General features: G+C 40.8%; 1 protein-coding gene across 2 annotated transcripts in view; it reads right to left on the bottom strand.

Annotated features, from left to right (window-relative positions):
- Positions 1-17,702, bottom strand: part of sh3yl1 (SH3 and SYLF domain containing 1) — a 188,826-nt gene that overhangs the window by 132,398 nt on the left and 38,726 nt on the right. For both annotated transcript variants that reach the window (XM_052025149.1, XM_052025148.1), the window contains one exon: positions 6,994-7,101. In XM_052025149.1, coding sequence (XP_051881109.1) covers positions 6,994-7,101 — 108 coding nt within the window. The remainder of the gene's footprint in view (positions 1-6,993; positions 7,102-17,702) is intronic.

Below are 17,702 nucleotides of genomic sequence, written 5' to 3'. Positions count from 1 at the left end.
AACAAGCAGAGAAAAAAGTAATTTGTCGCGACAGACTGTATGACCATAGGGAATCTGTATAGAGATTCTCAAGAAGGAGGGCAAATTGTACCATGCATTCCTTATCAAGGAGATACGGAATTGTTAATTCAGCCTTACATCAAGGAAAGAAAATGAATATCGATACATCTGATCAATTGCCTGATTTAAACCTGGAGGAATATGTTAACAAAGTTTCATCTAATGTGAGCTAGTATAAACTAAGGAGAATAATTAAAACTCATCATCTATCATACATGCAATTTCTACATGACATTTCTACACACTTCAGTTTTAAATGACTGGCCCCTCATTTTGCACCTATGTTCCTTTGTAGGTGGCTTTCCCATGAGTGAAAACATCCTGTCAAGCCCCTTTAGCATCTTTTTATGTTGCAATAAGGTCATCCTCATCCTTCTAAACTCCATGAAATACAGACTCAAACTGCCTACACTCTCTTGATAGGACAATCCTGTCATCCCAGGAATTGGCCTCGTGTATCTCCTTTTGACCACTAAAATTGTGCACTCTACTCCAGATGCAGCCTCACCTACACCCTGTACAACTGTAACAAAGCCTCCCTACTCTTAAACTCCAACCCCTTTGCAATAAAGTCCAATCTGCCATTTACCTTCTTAACTATTTGCTGGATCTGCCTGCTAATTTTTGTGAATCATGCACAAGAACACCTAGATCCCTCTGTACTTCACTCATTTGCAGTCTCTCTCCATTTAGATAATAATGCCTTTTGATTCTTCATAGTGCATGACCTCCTATTTCCCCACATTAAACTCAGTTTACCAGGTTTTCACCCAATCACTCAATCTATTTCCCATTGCAGAATCAGATTGTCTTCATTACAACATGCCCTTCGACCTATTTTTGTATCGTCAATGAACTTGGAAACCTTACATTTCATTCTCTCCTCCAGGTCATTAATGTAAATAGTAAACAACTGAGGGTCAAGAACAGATCCCTGGGGTAACCCACTAGTTATATACCTCCTGCCTGAACTCCTGGGGTAACCCACTAGTTATATACCTCCTGCCTTTATTCCAACTCTTTGCTTTTTATGTGAACAGCTGGATTTCAATCCATGTTAATAGACTTCCTCCAATATCTTGGGCTCTTAATTTATGCACCAGCCTCTTTTGTGGTGCTTTGTCAAATGACTTTTGGAAATATAAGTACACTACATCTACAGGTGTAGTATATGTATCAGGTCTCCCCATAATATCCTCATAGAATTTAAGTAAATTTGTCAAACCACTTTGGCTAGGTTTGATTATATTCTGTTTTCCTAAGTGATTAGTTATTTCCTTTTTAATTATTGACTCTAGCATCTTGCCAACAATAGATGTTAAACTAACTGGCCCATAGCTCCTGGTCTTCAGTCTTCCTCCCTCTTTGAACAAGAAAGGCACATTGACTGTTTTCCAATCTTCCAGTTCCCTCTCAGGATTTAACAAGTTTTGCAAAATTTCAACTAATGTGTCCACTATCTCTACTGCCACTTCCTTTAAAACCCACCTAACTGGTCCTGGGTCCATCTTTAGGCCTGTAAATTTCTCTAATACTTTATCCCTTATGAGTGGGATTTTTAAAGTTCCTCTCTGTTATTGAAATTAGCCCATCAGTTATCATAGTGACATTTTCAGTGACCTCCATGGTAAAGACTGATGCAAAAAAAGTTGATTTAACTTTTTAATTCTTCTTCTTAATTCTGCCACTTCTTAATTCACCAGTCTTATTCTCCAGAGGTCCCACACCAAAGTTAGCCACCTTCTTCCTATTTATACATCTATAGAAACTCCTAATGTTTGTATTGATATTTCACATAAGTTTTCATTCTAAATTAATTTTCTTCCTAGTGAGCTAAAAACTTTCCAGTTTTACTGACGTATCACCAGCCCTTGCCACTTTATATGCTCTACTTTTTAATTTAACGTTATCCGTGACTTCCTTTGACAATAATGGATTGTGCCTCTTTCTCATGGAATCCCCTTTTTTAATTGTGATAAGTTTGTGCTCAGTGATATGGACCAACTTCTTCACCACCCTGTCTACCTGTGTCACCACTTTCAGGGAACTATGTACTTGTAATCATAGGTCTCTCTACAACACTCTCCAGGATCTTGCTATTTACTGATAAATCCTGCCCTGGTTTAACTTCCCAAAATGCAACACTTCTCACTTATCTGAGTTAAATTCTATCTGCCATTCCTTGGCCTACTTTTCCCGTTGATACTGTTGTAATCTTAGACAACCTTCTTCACTGTCCACTATACCACCAATTTTGCCTCCGCAGACTTACTTACCACCTACATTCTCATCCAAATCATTAACATAGATGACAAACAAGGGTTCTGTCACTGATCCCTGCGGTCAAGGGCCTCCAGTCTGAAAACCAACCATCCACTACCACCCTCTGACTCCTGCTACCAAGATAATTTTGCATCCAATTGGTAAGCTCACCCTGGATCCCGTGTGATCCAACCTGCTGGATCAGCCTACAATGTGGGACCTTGTTAAATGCCTTGCTGAAGTCCATGTAAACATCATCTACCACCCTGCCCACATCAATCCTCTTGGTTGCCTCTTCAAAAACTCAAATTTGATATGATTTCCCATGCACAAAGCCATGCTGCCTTTCCATCAGCAGGTAGATCCTCTCTCAATCCTTTCTTCATTATCCATAAGTATAAGTTTCAATACTTTCCTAAGTGAAAAACTTGAGATGCACAAATATTAATTCTTGACTCTTGCTGGGCTGAAATGCAGGATTTCGTCATGCTATTTAGGCAAAGGAAATAAGACTGAGTTCCAAGGATCTGTTCAAATATAATGTGTAGTACAGAAAGCTCAAATGAACCTGCTGTCATCATCCGTCCTCTGACATTGAAGTTACATTATCAGTCGTGTTTGAGGCAGGTAGCCTTGGTCTCTAAGCAACTATCCTTTGACACATCAGTCTGACGAAATGATGCAGTTAAATTTGATTGTCAAAGAACAAAATAATCATTATTCTTTGCATTGCTGCATTTTGCCATCATGAGCAGAACTTGCACATTCACAAGCTACCAGAACAAATGAGCATCATGGGCAAGGTGCATATTTACAAAATGAAAACCATTCTTATTAATGTTATTCAGGGAATATTTAGCTGAAGCTTTTAAGCCATGTGAGTGACAATACTATCTTGAACTTGGCACAATCCAGCTACTTGATAAATATTTGAGTTCCCATAATCTGTCTTGGTGGATCCACAAAGGAAGATATGAAATCTGAAGCCCCATTGGAGCAAGGCAACTGGCATCTTTTTAATACACTAGTGTATAACTAATTAATGTAATCCAAGCAATACAAGTCACACAATAATGCCAGACAATATCAAAAGGTATAATATTCAGCCACTGACAAGGATGATAGAAGGAGGCAGTTCACTTGGCATGCTGGCAAAGTTTGTGCAATGTGAAGAAATTGATCTCTCCTTTTACAAACTCTATACAATGGTCTCCTTGGTTTGTACACTCTCTGAATTTGATACCTACAGTACTGTTGCATAGAAGGATTTTAATTTCCCTGGATTCCAACTTCTTCTTCTTTGTCTACACCAGCCTTTTTCTCAAAACACAGGAAAAATAGGATTCTAAGACATGAAACTCTAACTTCCTGAAAAGCAACTTCACCTTATTAAACTTCTGTGCAAAGCCAGTGATTTTTTTTAGTGGAGACACAAGCGACTGCAGATGCTGTAATCTGGATCGAAAAACAAACTGTTGGAGGAATTCAGTGTGCCAAGTACCATCTGAGGAGACAAAGGAATTGTTGACATTTCAGGTCGAAGCCGTGCATCTAGTCCTGATGCAAGGTCTCAAACCGAAACATTGACTATCCCTTTGCCTCCACAGACACTGCTCAACCCTCTGAGTTCCTCCAGCAGTGTGTTTTTAACTTTTTCTGATGCATTTGTTTCTCCAGAACCACAAATATGTTTTCAGGTGCCAAAAGACTACTGATATTAATCAACAGTGGCTTTCAAATTGCTTTCTTGCATCTGGAACACTATTCCTGATCCCAGCACTGCCATGTGTGTTATATTTCTTGGAAGGAGAACATCACAGGAAACAGAAATTCCTGGGGAGAAGACATGTTATATTACTGAGCTTCATTGACATGTTCCGTGACAGTCACCTTTGTCACAGTTACAGGCCAAACACAGGCTGCATTAATAACATTCAATTTTTTCAGAAGTCAGTTTTCAGATAAATAGAATGTGTACATTCATGTAAGAATTTTAAGACTTAAAAGGCTTCAATGGAAAACTCTGCAAACTTTCTCATGGGTGAGGTCATCTTACCACATTTTCTTTCTTGCACTGCATCTATGCAACCTAAAGTTGACTGGGTTTGTCAAGAAAAGCAAGCTTCTAGGTTTAACAATGGTTAATGTAAGAATGTCAGCTTTAAATTATTGCTAACAAATAATTTGTTTTGTATTATTTGTAGATAATACAAATTATTAATGTTATTCAGGGAATATGCAGCCAAAGCCTTAAACCATGTGAGTGGTATGGTTTAAAGTAAAATGCCTTGTAAAAAAAAAGTTATGTGCCCAAATCTGAACAGCAATTTTTAAATTCATAAAAAATTTACTAAAACAGGCCATGTGGGTTAAGAAGCTCTCACAAGTAAATCTTTACAAGAATGTTATAGTGCTATCCCTAAACATAGGATAAAATATGGTTTTATATAGTAAATACTGCTGGGAGTTGGGATTAGTATGGATTGGTGCGATCGATGAGGATGTGAACATATTCTCAAATTTCAAGGGTGGTGCCTCAAGAACGCTGCATCCATCATTAAGGACCTCTCTATCCGGGACATGCCCTCTTCTTATCACTACCATCAGGGAGGAGCCTGAAGTCACACACTCAATATTTTAGGAACAGCTTCTTCCCCTCCACCATCAGATTTCTGAAGGGTCCATGAACACTACCTAGTTATTCCTCTTTTGCACTATTTATTTATTTGTAATTTTTATGTCTTGTACTGCTTCTGCAAAAAAACAAATTTCGCGACATACGTCATTGATAATAAACCTCATTCTGTTCTGATGTGGTAGGCTGAATGGCCTGTTTTCATGCTGTACATCTCCATGACTCTATAATTACTGCTTATGAAAGCCTCTGGACCTACAAATTCCAATTTACTCTGAAATATTTCAAAGCATAATGGATTGTAAAACAAATTATAAATACATATTCCAATTTTTATTTATTGCTCTGTAAAATAACTTTAGGAAGTTAAAAATTATGTTCTTTCTTTGGCTGGCTGAGCAGCTGAGAAACATGAGTGATGTTTTACAGTTCAGGCCTAAGGTAACTAACATTGGAAAGGGGAAAATCATACCACAAAAATCACAGGCTTTGAATAAAAGGGCAAAAAAGATTATATTGAATTTGCACAAGCCATTGGTTATGTTACTGTTACCAGGATTCCGTGTAATTATGTGCACGCCATTCATTAAAAGATATTAGTGCCATGGAAAGATTACAATGTGTTCTCTTTAGAATGAATAAAACCAAAAATGAGAATTCATAATAATGAAGAACTTGAAAAACTGAAGTTTTTTTCAATAAAGATGGATAGAAATCTAAGAAGCTTTCAAGTAACAAATAGTTGTACAAAGGTAAATGTTAAAACCTTGTTTTCATTAATTGATAAAAAAAACAACAATGGGCATAGACTACCAGAAGATTGATGAAGAAGGTTTAAAGGGGGAAAAATAGAAATAATTCCTCTATTATAAGATAGTATTTAAATCATAGAATGGTTTAACACAGGTAGCTATTGCTTCAAAATCAATCAAACCTCACTTAAAATGGAGTTAAATAAATGATTCAAAATGAGTAGACAAAGTATTCAGGTAAAGGCAAGAAAATAGGTCCAGAATTAGAGTATGCTTCTATATCCACAACCCTAAAGCATGAACATTAAAATCTCAATATTTAAGATGGGAATCACTACCACCTCCTATTATTTTCTTATTTCCAAACAATTACTGCACCAACTCAAATGAAGGACACAACATTTATGATGTGAACAAATGCTAAACTTGTGGCCCATACTAGCTTTAGTGTTGATAGGCGATGGGAAAGTGGTACATATGCCTGAGCTAAGTTAGGGAAGTCCTTGGAGATGATTTCAAATGACAAATAAATTCAAGGTGTCCATCTACCAATCAACTTGCAAAACAGTCCTTATATCAAGACAGATACTGTATGCATAGCTTAAACCTGAATGCTTTATGGTGCAAGCATCATAGTCCCAGGTACAAATATCACCTGTGACTTTTTAAACCTCTAATCTTATTTCTCTCCAGGTTTTCCCACCTTTCCCCTTTTCAAATGGATTCAGACTAATAGTTCATTGGATGCCAGAGGTGGTCTTAATAAATGGCCCCAGTAAACTTTCTTCAATTAATAGAATCGATGTTGAATATTAGATATTGAATATGCAGGGCATCAGTTTATTATTTCCTTCTTAACACCTTGTTCATCCTTTAATTTTAGAAAATGAATCAAATTTCATTAAATATTCAGATCGATACCCCCAAATTGAAACTCTTTAATATCTAGCCTTGGTTAGACTTGTTAAAACACATTTATCAAGGTCTCCCATTTCTGTGTTCAGAGAGATTTTAAGAATGTTTCCCATCTTTTAATCTCCAACAGAAGTCCCCAGAGACCCAATTCAAAAGTCTAGATTTATCCTCAGCACTCTTAAGAATCCTTTGCCTCGGCTATTAGAAGTTATTGCCTATAAAGTGAATAAATTATTTTATTCCCAATTCCTGAATAAATACATATTCAAATGAAAAGACAATCCAACTCACATTCATGCCAGGAGGACCCAACCCACAGCAACTTACTGTAAAATATGCCAAAAAGCAATGCACAACTAAGTTACTAACCTGGTATAATTACATCAGGTCCATTTCTTGAAGTTATTTCTGTAAACTCTCTTAAAATTTTTGCAGCTTTCTTGGCTTCAGACTTGAGGTTTGATGGAATAGGATTCACTGTAATAATGCAGTAAGTTTATTTAAAATGCTGCTTGCAATACCAGAATTCTTTCTTTTGCAAAATATATATCATAAATGCACTTTATGGCATTACATTTAAGTAAGGAGTTTTTTGTAACTACTCTGACAATACGTTAGAAAGATTGAGCCTGTATTAATTACGTGATTATATTCCAAAGTCATTGATGAAATAGTCAGGTGATTAGAAATACTGTTTAAAACCAAAAACACTATAAAAGTTTCTACTTCTTCTGCTTTTGAATGTTCACTGTTTCTTTATTAAAAGCAAATTAACAGGATTTGTTGAAGCACGTATTTGTAATATTATCATGAATTAGTGATCAACTTTGAATTAATATTATTGTTACAGAGCTCACAATTATCAAATAAAGACATAGGGATTTTACACAATACGCAGTGCCTCAATCTTAGCAACAAATTTCTCAATTGAAGACGACTTGTTTTAAAAGTATTGCATCTAAAACACATCTGTTTAACTACCTGTTGCTGAAATTGCTTCTCTTTAATATTTTTAAGTAGTCTAAACTATATTAGTGCAGAAAGGGTTGCTAAAAAAAAGGAAAAGGACACTGTTACAGGGACAAAGTTGATAATTAGCTCATTTGATAGGATAAAAACTTGTTATCACTCTCAAAGCAAGGAGCTATCCTCAAGCAGTTTCAGGTAGATAGTTTTAGCTTGCAGACCACAAGAGAAAAGCATGGCACAAATAGATCATATCAACAAATCACTTGGAAGGACCTAAAGACGGTGACCAGAAGAGATAAGGTATTTGCACTGATGTAAAACAGAAGGTGTTGATGTTTGGGATAAAAGGTGGTGGATATAGGAAGTGGATAAAACAGAATAATGGAAATATATAGTCATATCAATATGCCACACCCATCCCATGCTATGCTGGACTTTCGTTCTCAAATGAATAGTCACAACAATAGTGGAAATGTTATACACTTATCTTAATGAGCATAAACACATTTCCAAATTAAACAATGCAAATCATCTACAAAATCTTAAATTATGTCCCTCAACCCAGAAAGGAAGGAGACTTATGTTCAACAAAGAATGCTTTCTCGTTGGCAATACACTTTTCTCAGGGCCACACAACAAGCAATTGTAGAGTTTTAATTTTACAGGAAAGTAAAATTTAAGGTAGGAAGTGATGCACTAATTTGCATGACCCTGTATCATATGTCATAGAAAATCCCATAGAAGAAAAAAGGGCATTGTGTGTTTAAGGAAGCCACCTCTTCCAAATTCACTAGCTATCCTGTCTTAGAAACATTGCCGATCATTTATTCCTCAAATTTAAAAAAGTGTGGTGCACCACAGTGTCTTCAAAGGCACTTAGGGATGGAAAATAAATGTTGGCTTGACACCACATCCTGTGTATGAATAAAATAAAGTTGGTTGTTTGCTGAACTATCTACAGCAGGCATTTCAAGACACTGTATCACCAACACAGTGTTTGTAAAATCAATAAAATTCACTGGGAGCTAAGGTAACTTGTAATAATTTTTATGTCTTTATACCTTGCACTGTACTGCTGCCGCAAATTTCACGACATACGTCAGTGATAATAAACCTGATTCCGATTCCAAATAAGATATGTGAACAAAAAGCATTGAGACACCCCTCAGACTAATTACTCTGCATTACAATTATTGGAAGTGTGAGTGTATATGTCTGCAGAGATCACAGAATAATTCGGCCAGAGAGAGAAGGGATGGGCAAAGTCGTGTATGGTGATCCCATGAGTGTTGGTTGATGTCAGCTGTTTAGCTGTCAGCAATTGAACAGCCTGGTAATATTTACTGCCAAGGCCTACAGCTAATGAGGCAGATCTTTTGACCTGACTTCAGCACTTCTGCCAGAGCTCACCTGCGTTTCTCTCCAGAAGCCCTGGAAGCCATTATTAGTGTAAGCTTGAGGAGGCAGCAGCATGCCAAGTGTCCTTGTGCTGACCTGAATGGACTCCTAATGGAGTCCAATGAGGTAGTGCAAACTTCTGCAGATTACCCAGCTCTCAGGCAGGGAAATTTGCCATCTGAGACAGTACCAGGATAGCTATCTGCCAGCTATCAATACCAGCATCCACTGAATTCAAAGGATAGCAATTGCTGCCAGCACTGAAAGGTAGACCATTCTATTTGATTTAATTAGTTCAAATACATTTTGAACAAATGTATTCATAATTTTAATATTTTTCTGTTTGATTGGTTCCAGAGTGCCATTGAATCTTTGTGAATATCAAACATTTAATTTCAGTGATGGGAAGTAAGCCAGAAGGCAGGCTACTCACACTGTCATTCCCTATAAATTCTTCACCTGGAGTCACCATCTGGTTGACGTATTCATTTTAGTCACCATGTAAATTAGTGTCTGTTGATGCAGTCACCACAGATGCTTGTAATTCATATTTGGTCAATATCTGTTTCATACCTTCTGTGATGTTGATAGGACTGACTCACACAGACTTGATACCTTTTCAATTCAATCGTACATTATCTCTAAACCAATATTCTCTTGTTAAATGAGAGTTGATATAAACAACCTTTTCTGTGGTATGTTTTGAAAATCCAGATACACTACATCCACTCGTACTGTATCTCCTTATCTATGTTGCTGGATATTTCTGTAAGCAAACGTAATGGTTACATTCTCAAAGTCCATTTCACAAAATCACATTAACTCTGCCGAATCATGAGTTAAACTCTTCGATGAATATATTGTGAAAGCACTTACATTTTCATACCATCCACTAAATGAAGTTCCTATGTACAGTTTTAAGCACCCACAAGTAGTACTAGATTATTCAATCTCATGACCTATATGACTGGCAAAGAATAAACCTTCATAATATAAATCTTAATAACTCTAATCTAGCAACAGAAAAGAACAGAATACTGAGCTAATATTTATCAGAACTGCATGATGGAAAAGTTTAGGAGGAACGTGAAGTATTATTAACCATACAAAAATGGAATACCAACAAAAAAAAATACTGCCATCAAGATCAATGCAAATACTCTGACTTAATTAAAATAATGTTGCTTTCCACTACTATCCCCATCCCCCAAGCGGAAGCTTTTCATACAGTCATCTAACATCTGGTGGTCAAGTGTCATCTGTTCCACCTGCCGAGGGAGTTCTCTGCTGTTATCCTGGCAGTGGTGTACATTCTACCCCTGGAAAACATCAAGCTGGCACTGGAGGAGCTAAGCACTGTGATCAACAGTCATTAAACAGCGCACCCTGATGCCTTCCCGATCATCGCAGAGGACTTCAACTAGGCCAACTTGAAGTTTCTGACTGATTACCACCAACATGTCACCTGCAGAACCAGAGGAGCCAACACACTCGATCACTGCTACACCACCATCAAGAACGCTTACTGTGCCATCCAGCACCCGCACTTTCGCAAGTCCTATCACCTGGCTGTACTTCTACTCCCACCATATAGGCAGAGGCTGAGGACTGCAGCACCAGTGGTGAAGACCATGAAGGTATGGTCAAGGGAGGCAGAGGAGCGTTCACAGGACTGCTTTGACAGTGGACTGGACCATATTCAGGAATTCATCTTCGGATCTGAATGAATATGCCACAGCTATCACTGATTTCATCAAGATCTGCATTGACGAGTGTGGGTCTTCAAAAACATACTGAGTCTTTCCAAGCCAGAAGCCCTGGATGAACCAGGAGATTCACAGCCTGCTGAGGGCTAGGTCTGTGGTGGTCAAGACCAGCAATTCAGAATCCAACAAGAAGTCCAGGAACGAACTATGTAAGAGCAAAGAGTCAATTCTGAGTGAAGTTAGAGACACAATCAAATGCACGACAGCTGTAGCAGGGTTTGGATGCCATTACTTCCTATAAGGTAAAACCTAACAGAATAAATGGCAGTGATGCTTCACAACCCCGACAGGCTCAACACCTTTTCTGCATGCTTTGAGAGGGAGAATAACAGAACACCTGTGCAAATTCCCACAGCATCCGGCAACCCTGTGATCTCTGTCTCAGAGTCCAACGTCAGAACATCCTTCAAGAGGGTGAATCCTCACAAGGCATCAGGCCCTGACAGTGTTCCTGGCCACCTACTGAAAACCTGTCCTAACCAAATGGCTGGAGTATTCAAGGACATCTTCAACTTCTCACTACTGCAGTCAGAGGTTCCCACCTGCTTCAAAAGGCCAGCAATCATTCCAGTGCCCAAGAAGAGCAGGGTGAGCCTCCTTAATGACTATTGCCCAGTAGCACTCACATCTACCGTAATGAGGTGCTTCAAGAGATAAGTTACGGCTAGAATCAACTCCTGCCTGATCAAGCACCTGGACGTTCCGCAATTCACCTACCACCTCAACAGATCTACAGCAGACGCAATTTCACTGGCACTCAACTCTGCTTTGGAGCACTTAGACAACAGCAAGATATGCGTCAGGCTACTGTTTATGGATTACAGCTCAGCATTCAATACCATCATTCCGTCAGTGCAAATAACCAAGCTTCAAAAGCTGGGCCGTACCTCTCTCTGCAACTGGATCCTTGATTTCCTTATTGGGAGACCACAGTCAGTGCGGATCGGTAGTAATATCTCCTCCTTGCTGACTATCAATACAGGCATACCTCAACGATGTGTGCTTAGCCCACTGCTCTACTGTCTCTACACTCATGACTTTGTGGCTAAGCACAGCTCAAACACCATCTATAAATTTGCTGATGACACCACTGTTGTTGGTAGAATCTCAGATGACAATGAGGACGCTTAGAGGAATAAGATAGATCGGCTGGTTAAGACATGTCACAACAACAACCTTGCACTCAATGTAAACAAGACCAAGGAATCGATCATGGACTTCAGGAAGGGGAAGGGGAAGTTGGGAGAACACACACCAGTCCTCAATGAGGGGTTAGCGGTGGAAAGGGTGAGCAGCTTCAAGTTTCTGGGTGTCAACATTTCAGAGGATCTATGCTGGGTTCAACACATTGATGTAATCACGAAGAAGGCACACCAGTGGCTCTGCTTCGTTAGGAGTTTGAAGAGATTTGGTATGTTACCTTAGACTTGTACAAATTTCTGTAGATGTACGGTGGAGAGCATTCTGACTGATTACATCACAGCATGTATGGAGCCTCCAATACGCAGGATCGCAAGAGGCTGCAGAAGGTTATAGACTCAGTCAGCTGCATCACAGGCACAACCCTCCCCACCATCAAGGACATCTTCAAGAGGTGGTGCCTCAAGAAGGCGGCGCCCATCATTTAGGACCCTCACCATCCGGGACATGCCCCCTTATCATTACTACCATCAGGGAGGAGGCACAGGAGCTTGAAGACCCACACTAAACAATTCCAGAAGAGCTTCTTCTCCTCCACCATCGGATTTCTGAATGATCCATGAACACTACCTCATTGTTCCTTTTTTTTTCTGCACCAATTATTTTTGCAATTTATAGATGTTTACATCTTTACACTGTTCTGCTACCAGTAAACAACAAATTTCACATTATATGTCAGTGATAATAAATCTGATTCTGATTGCGATTCTGAACATCACTCACTCCTTTCAGAACTTGACAGCAAAGAAATGCATGCTCTTTAAGCTTGTGTGGGATTTGATAATTCTGAACGTTAAAAGCAAGTAAAAGTTGGATGAAAATAGCAAAACAGTATGTTTTGTTTTGCTGTTTGTCATATGCATAAATACAGTGGCATGCACAAGTTTGGGCACCCTGGTCAAAATTTCTGTTACTGTGAATAGCTAAGCGAGTAAAAGATGACCTGATTTCCAAAAGGCATAAAGTTAAAGATAACACATTTCTTTAATATTTTAAGCAAGATTACTTTTTTTTTATTTCCATCTTTTACAGTTTCAAAATAACAAAAAAGGAAAAGGGCCTGAAGCAAAAGTTTGGGCACCCTGCATGGTCAGTACTTAGTAACACCTCCTTGGGCAAGTATCACAGTTTGTAAACGCTTTCTGTAGCCAGCTAAGAGTCTTTCAATTCTTGTTTGGGGGATTTTTGCCCATTCTTCCTTGCAAAAGGCTTCTAGTTCTGTGAGATTCTTGGGCTGTCTTGCATGCACTGCTCTTTTGAGGTCTATCTACAGATTTTCGATGATGTTTAGGTCAGGGGACTGTGAGGGCCATGGCTAAACCTTCAGCTTGTGCCTCTTGAGGTAGTCCATTGTGGATTTTGAGGTGTGTCTAGGATTGTTATCCTGTTGTAGAAGCCATCCTCTTTTCATCTTCAGCTTTTTTATAAACAGTGTGATGTTTGCTTCCAGAATTTGCTGGTATTTAATTGAATTCATTTTTCCCTCTACCAGTGAAATGTCCCCCGTGCCACTGGCTGCAACACAAGCCCAAAGCATGATCGATCCACCACCGTGCTTAACAGTTGGAGAGGTGTTCTTTTCATGAAGTTTTGCACCCTTTTCTCTCCAAACATACCTTTGCTCATTGCAGCCAAAAAGTTCTATTTTAACTTCATTAGTCCACAGGACTTGTTTCAAAAGTGCATCAGGCTTGTTTAGATGTTCCTTTGCAAACTTCTGGTGCTGAATTTTGTGGTGAGGATGCAGGAAAATTTAAACCTCGCCTAAGACTATCTAACCCCTTCCTCCCACATATCCCCCTATTTTAAATTCCTCCATATGCTTATCTAACAATCTCTTGAATTTGACTAATGCTCCTGCCTCCACCATGCCCCCCAGGCAGCGCATTCCATGTCCCGACCACTCTCTGGGTAAAAAACCTCCCTCTGATATCTCCCTTGAACTTCCCACCCATTACTTTAAAGCCATGCCCTGTTGTATTGACCATTGGTGCCCTGGGAAAAAGGCACTGGCTGTCCACTCTATCTATTCCTCTTAATATCTTGTACACCTCTATCATGTCTCCCCTCATCCTCCTTCTCTCCAAAGAGTAAAGCCCTAGCTCCCTTCATCTCTCCTCATAATCCATACTCTCCAAACCAGGCCGCATCCTGGTAAATCTCCTCTGCACCCTTTCCAACGCTTCCACGTCCTTCCTATAATGAGGCGACCACAACTGGACACAGTACTCCAAGTGTGGTCTAACCAGAGTTTTGTAGAGCTGCATCATTACCTCGTGGCTCTTAAACTCGATCCCATGACTTATGAAAGCTAACATCCCATAAGCTTTCTTAACTACCCTATCCACCTGTGAGGCAACTTTCAGTGATATGTGCATATGAACCCCCAGATCTCTCTGCTCCTCCACACTACCCAGAATCCTGCCATTAACTTTGTATTCCACCTTGGAGTTTGTCCTTCCAAAGTGTACCACCTCACACTTCTCCGGACTGAACTTCATCTGCCACTTCTCAGCCCATCTCTGCATCCTATCAATATCCCTCTGCAATCTTTGACAGTCCTCCACACTATGCACAACACCACCAACCTTTAAGTCGTCTGCATACTTGCCAACCCACCCTTCTACCCCCTCATCCAAGTCATTAATAAAAATCACGAAAAGTAGAGGTCCCAGAACCGATCCTTGTGAGACATCACTAGTCACAGCCCTCCAATCTGAATGCACTCCCTCCACCACAACCCTCTGCTTTCTACAGGCAAGCCAATTTTGAATCCACACGGCCAAGCTTCCCTGGATCCCATGCCCGCTGACCTTCTGAAGAAGCCTACCATGTGGAACCTTGTCAAATGCCTTACTGAAATCCATGTAGACCACATCTACTGCACTACCCTCATCAATCTGTCTGGTCACCTCCTCAAAGAACACTATCAGGCTTGTGAGACATGATCTGCCCCTCACAAAGCCATGCTGGCTGTCCCTAATCAGACCATGATTCTCTAAATGCTCATTGATCCTATCTCTAAGAATCCTTTCCAACAGCTTGCCCACCACAGACGTAAGGCTCACTGGTCTATAATTCCCTGGACTAACCCCACTATCTTTTTTGAATAAGGGGACAACATTTGCCACCCTCCATTCCTCCAGTACCATACCCGTGGACAACGAGGACTCAAAGATCCTAACCAACGGTTCAGCAATCTCCTCCCTCACCCCACGGAGCAGCCTGGGGAATATTCCGTCAGGCCCCGGGGACTTATCCATCCTAATATTTTCTAACAGCTCCAACACATCCTCTTTCTTGATATCCACAGGCTCTGGAACATTAACCTTACTGTCATTAACACTGTCCTCAGCGTCATCGAGGCCCTTCTCCTTGGTGAATACTGAAGAGAAGTATTCATTGAGAGCCTCACCCACTTCCACAGCTTCCAGGCACATCTTCCCACCTTGTCTCTAATCGGTCCTACCTTTACTCTAGTCATCCTTCTGCTCTTAACATAAGTGAAGAAAGCCTTGGGATTTTCCTTAACCTGACTCAGCAAGGCCTTTTCATGTCCCCTTCTTGCTCTCCTCAGCCCCTTCTTAAGTTCCTTCCTTGCTACCCTATATTCCTCATGAGCCTTATCTGATCCTTGCTGCCTAACCTATGTATGCTGCCTTCTTCCTCCTAACTAGTCGTTCCACCTCTCTTGTCACCCATGGTTCCCTCACCCTGCCATTCTTTCTCTGCCTCACCAGGATATATTTATCCCTAACATCCTGCAAGAGATCCCTGAACAACCACCACATCTCCATTGTACATTTCCCTTCAATGTCATCCCAATTTACACTCGCAAGTTCTAGCCTTATAGCCTCATAATTTGCCCTTCCCCAATTAAATATCTTCCTATCCTCTTTGCTCCTATCCTAAAGGTTAGGGACCGGTGGTCACTGTCTCCCAAATGCTCACCCACCAAGAGATCTGTTACCTGTCCCGGTTCATTACCTAATACTAGATCTAATATGGCATTCCCTCGAGTCGGCCTGTCAACATACTGTGACAGGAATCCGTCCCGGACACACTTAACAAACTCTGCCCTGTCTAAACCTTTGGTACTAAGCAGGTGCCAGTCAATATTTGGGAAGTTGAAGTCTCCCATGACAACAACCCTGTTATTCTTGCACCTTTCCAAAATCTGCCTCCCAATCTGCTCTTCAGTATCCCTGCTGCTACCAGTGGGCATATAGAATACTCCCAGTAGAGTAACTGCTCCTTTCTTATTCTTAACTTCCACCCATACTGACTCTAGAGAGGATCCATCTACATTATCCAGTCTTTCTGCAGCTGTAATAGTATCCCTGACCAGTAACGCCACCCCTCCTCCTCTTCTCCCCCCCCCGCCCTCCCTATCCCTTTTAAAACACTGAAAACCAGGAATATTCAATATCCATTCCTGCCCTGGTGACAGCCAAGTCTCTGCAAGAGCCACAATATCATAGCCCCATGTTCTTATCCAAGCTCTCAGTTCATCACCCTTATTCCTGATACTTCTTGCATTTAAGTAAATGCACCTTAGTCCATCCACCTTTCTATTTTTATACACTATACTCTGATTCTCCTTCCTCAAAGCCTCTCTACCTGTTAGATCTGACTTTACTTCTTCCGCTGACCTACCCCTCTGGTTCCCATCCCCCTCGCAAACTAGTTTAAACCCTCCCAAACCACACTAGCAAATCTGCCTGCAAGAATATTGGTCCACTTCGGGTTCAGGTGTAACCCATCCACTCTGTACAGGTCCCACTTTCCCCAGAAGCGATCCCAATGATCCAAAAATCTAAAACCTTGCCCCCTGCACCAACTCCTCAGCCACTCATTCATCTGCCATCTCCTCCTATTCTTACCTTCACTATCACGTAGCACTGGCAGCAATCCTGAGATTGCTACCCTCCCGTTCAAGAATGCTGTGGACCCGATCAGAGACATCCTGGCACCTGGGAGGCAACATATATCCGGGATTCTCGCTCACATCCACAGAACCTCCTGTCTGTTTCCCTGATTGTCAAGTCCCCTATCACTATTGCCCTCCTCTTCTCCTCCCTTCCCTTCTGAGCAGCAGGACCAGTCCCAGTGCCAGAGACCTGGCTTCTGCCGCTTGATCCCTGTAGATCATCCCCCTCAACAGCATCCAAAACAGAAAACCTGTTACTGAGGGGAACAACCTCCGGGGTCCTCTGCACTGTCTGCCTGTTCCCTTTCTCTTTCTCTCCCCTGACAGTCACCCATCTAACTGCCTCCAGGACCCTAGAAGTACCTGCAGTAAAGGGGGGAGGGTGACTGCCTCCCAATGCACAGGATCTACATAACTCTCTCCCTCCCTATTGCTCCGCAGTGTTTGAAGCTGTGACTCCAGCTCATCAATTCTGAGTTGAAGGTCCTCGAGCCTCAAGCACTTACTGCAGATGTGGTCACCTTGCACCACAGCAGGGTCCACTAGCAGGGTCATGCAGCTGCAGCACATCGCCATGTCCTCCATCTTAACTATTCTTTCCCTACCTAGCTTTATTCTACTTAAAAGTTTTAACAATAACAGTTAAACCTTACTTTTACTTACCAGCTACTCACCCGCCTCACCCCGTTACTGCCTAAGCCTGTTGAGCCAAAGCCCAATCATTCTGCTCCCTCTCACTCCGCTGCCCGCTCCAAACGCTGCCCGCTGGATATGGCAGTCTTCGTTTGTACATTCTCATCCAGATCATTGATATA

This window comes from Pristis pectinata, chromosome 10 (genome assembly GCF_009764475.1).
Source record: "Pristis pectinata isolate sPriPec2 chromosome 10, sPriPec2.1.pri, whole genome shotgun sequence".
NCBI classification, from domain to species: Eukaryota; Metazoa; Chordata; class Chondrichthyes; order Rhinopristiformes; family Pristidae; genus Pristis; species Pristis pectinata.
Note: the sequence above shows the minus strand (reverse complement) of the source record. Positions and strands in the feature narration are given on the sequence as shown.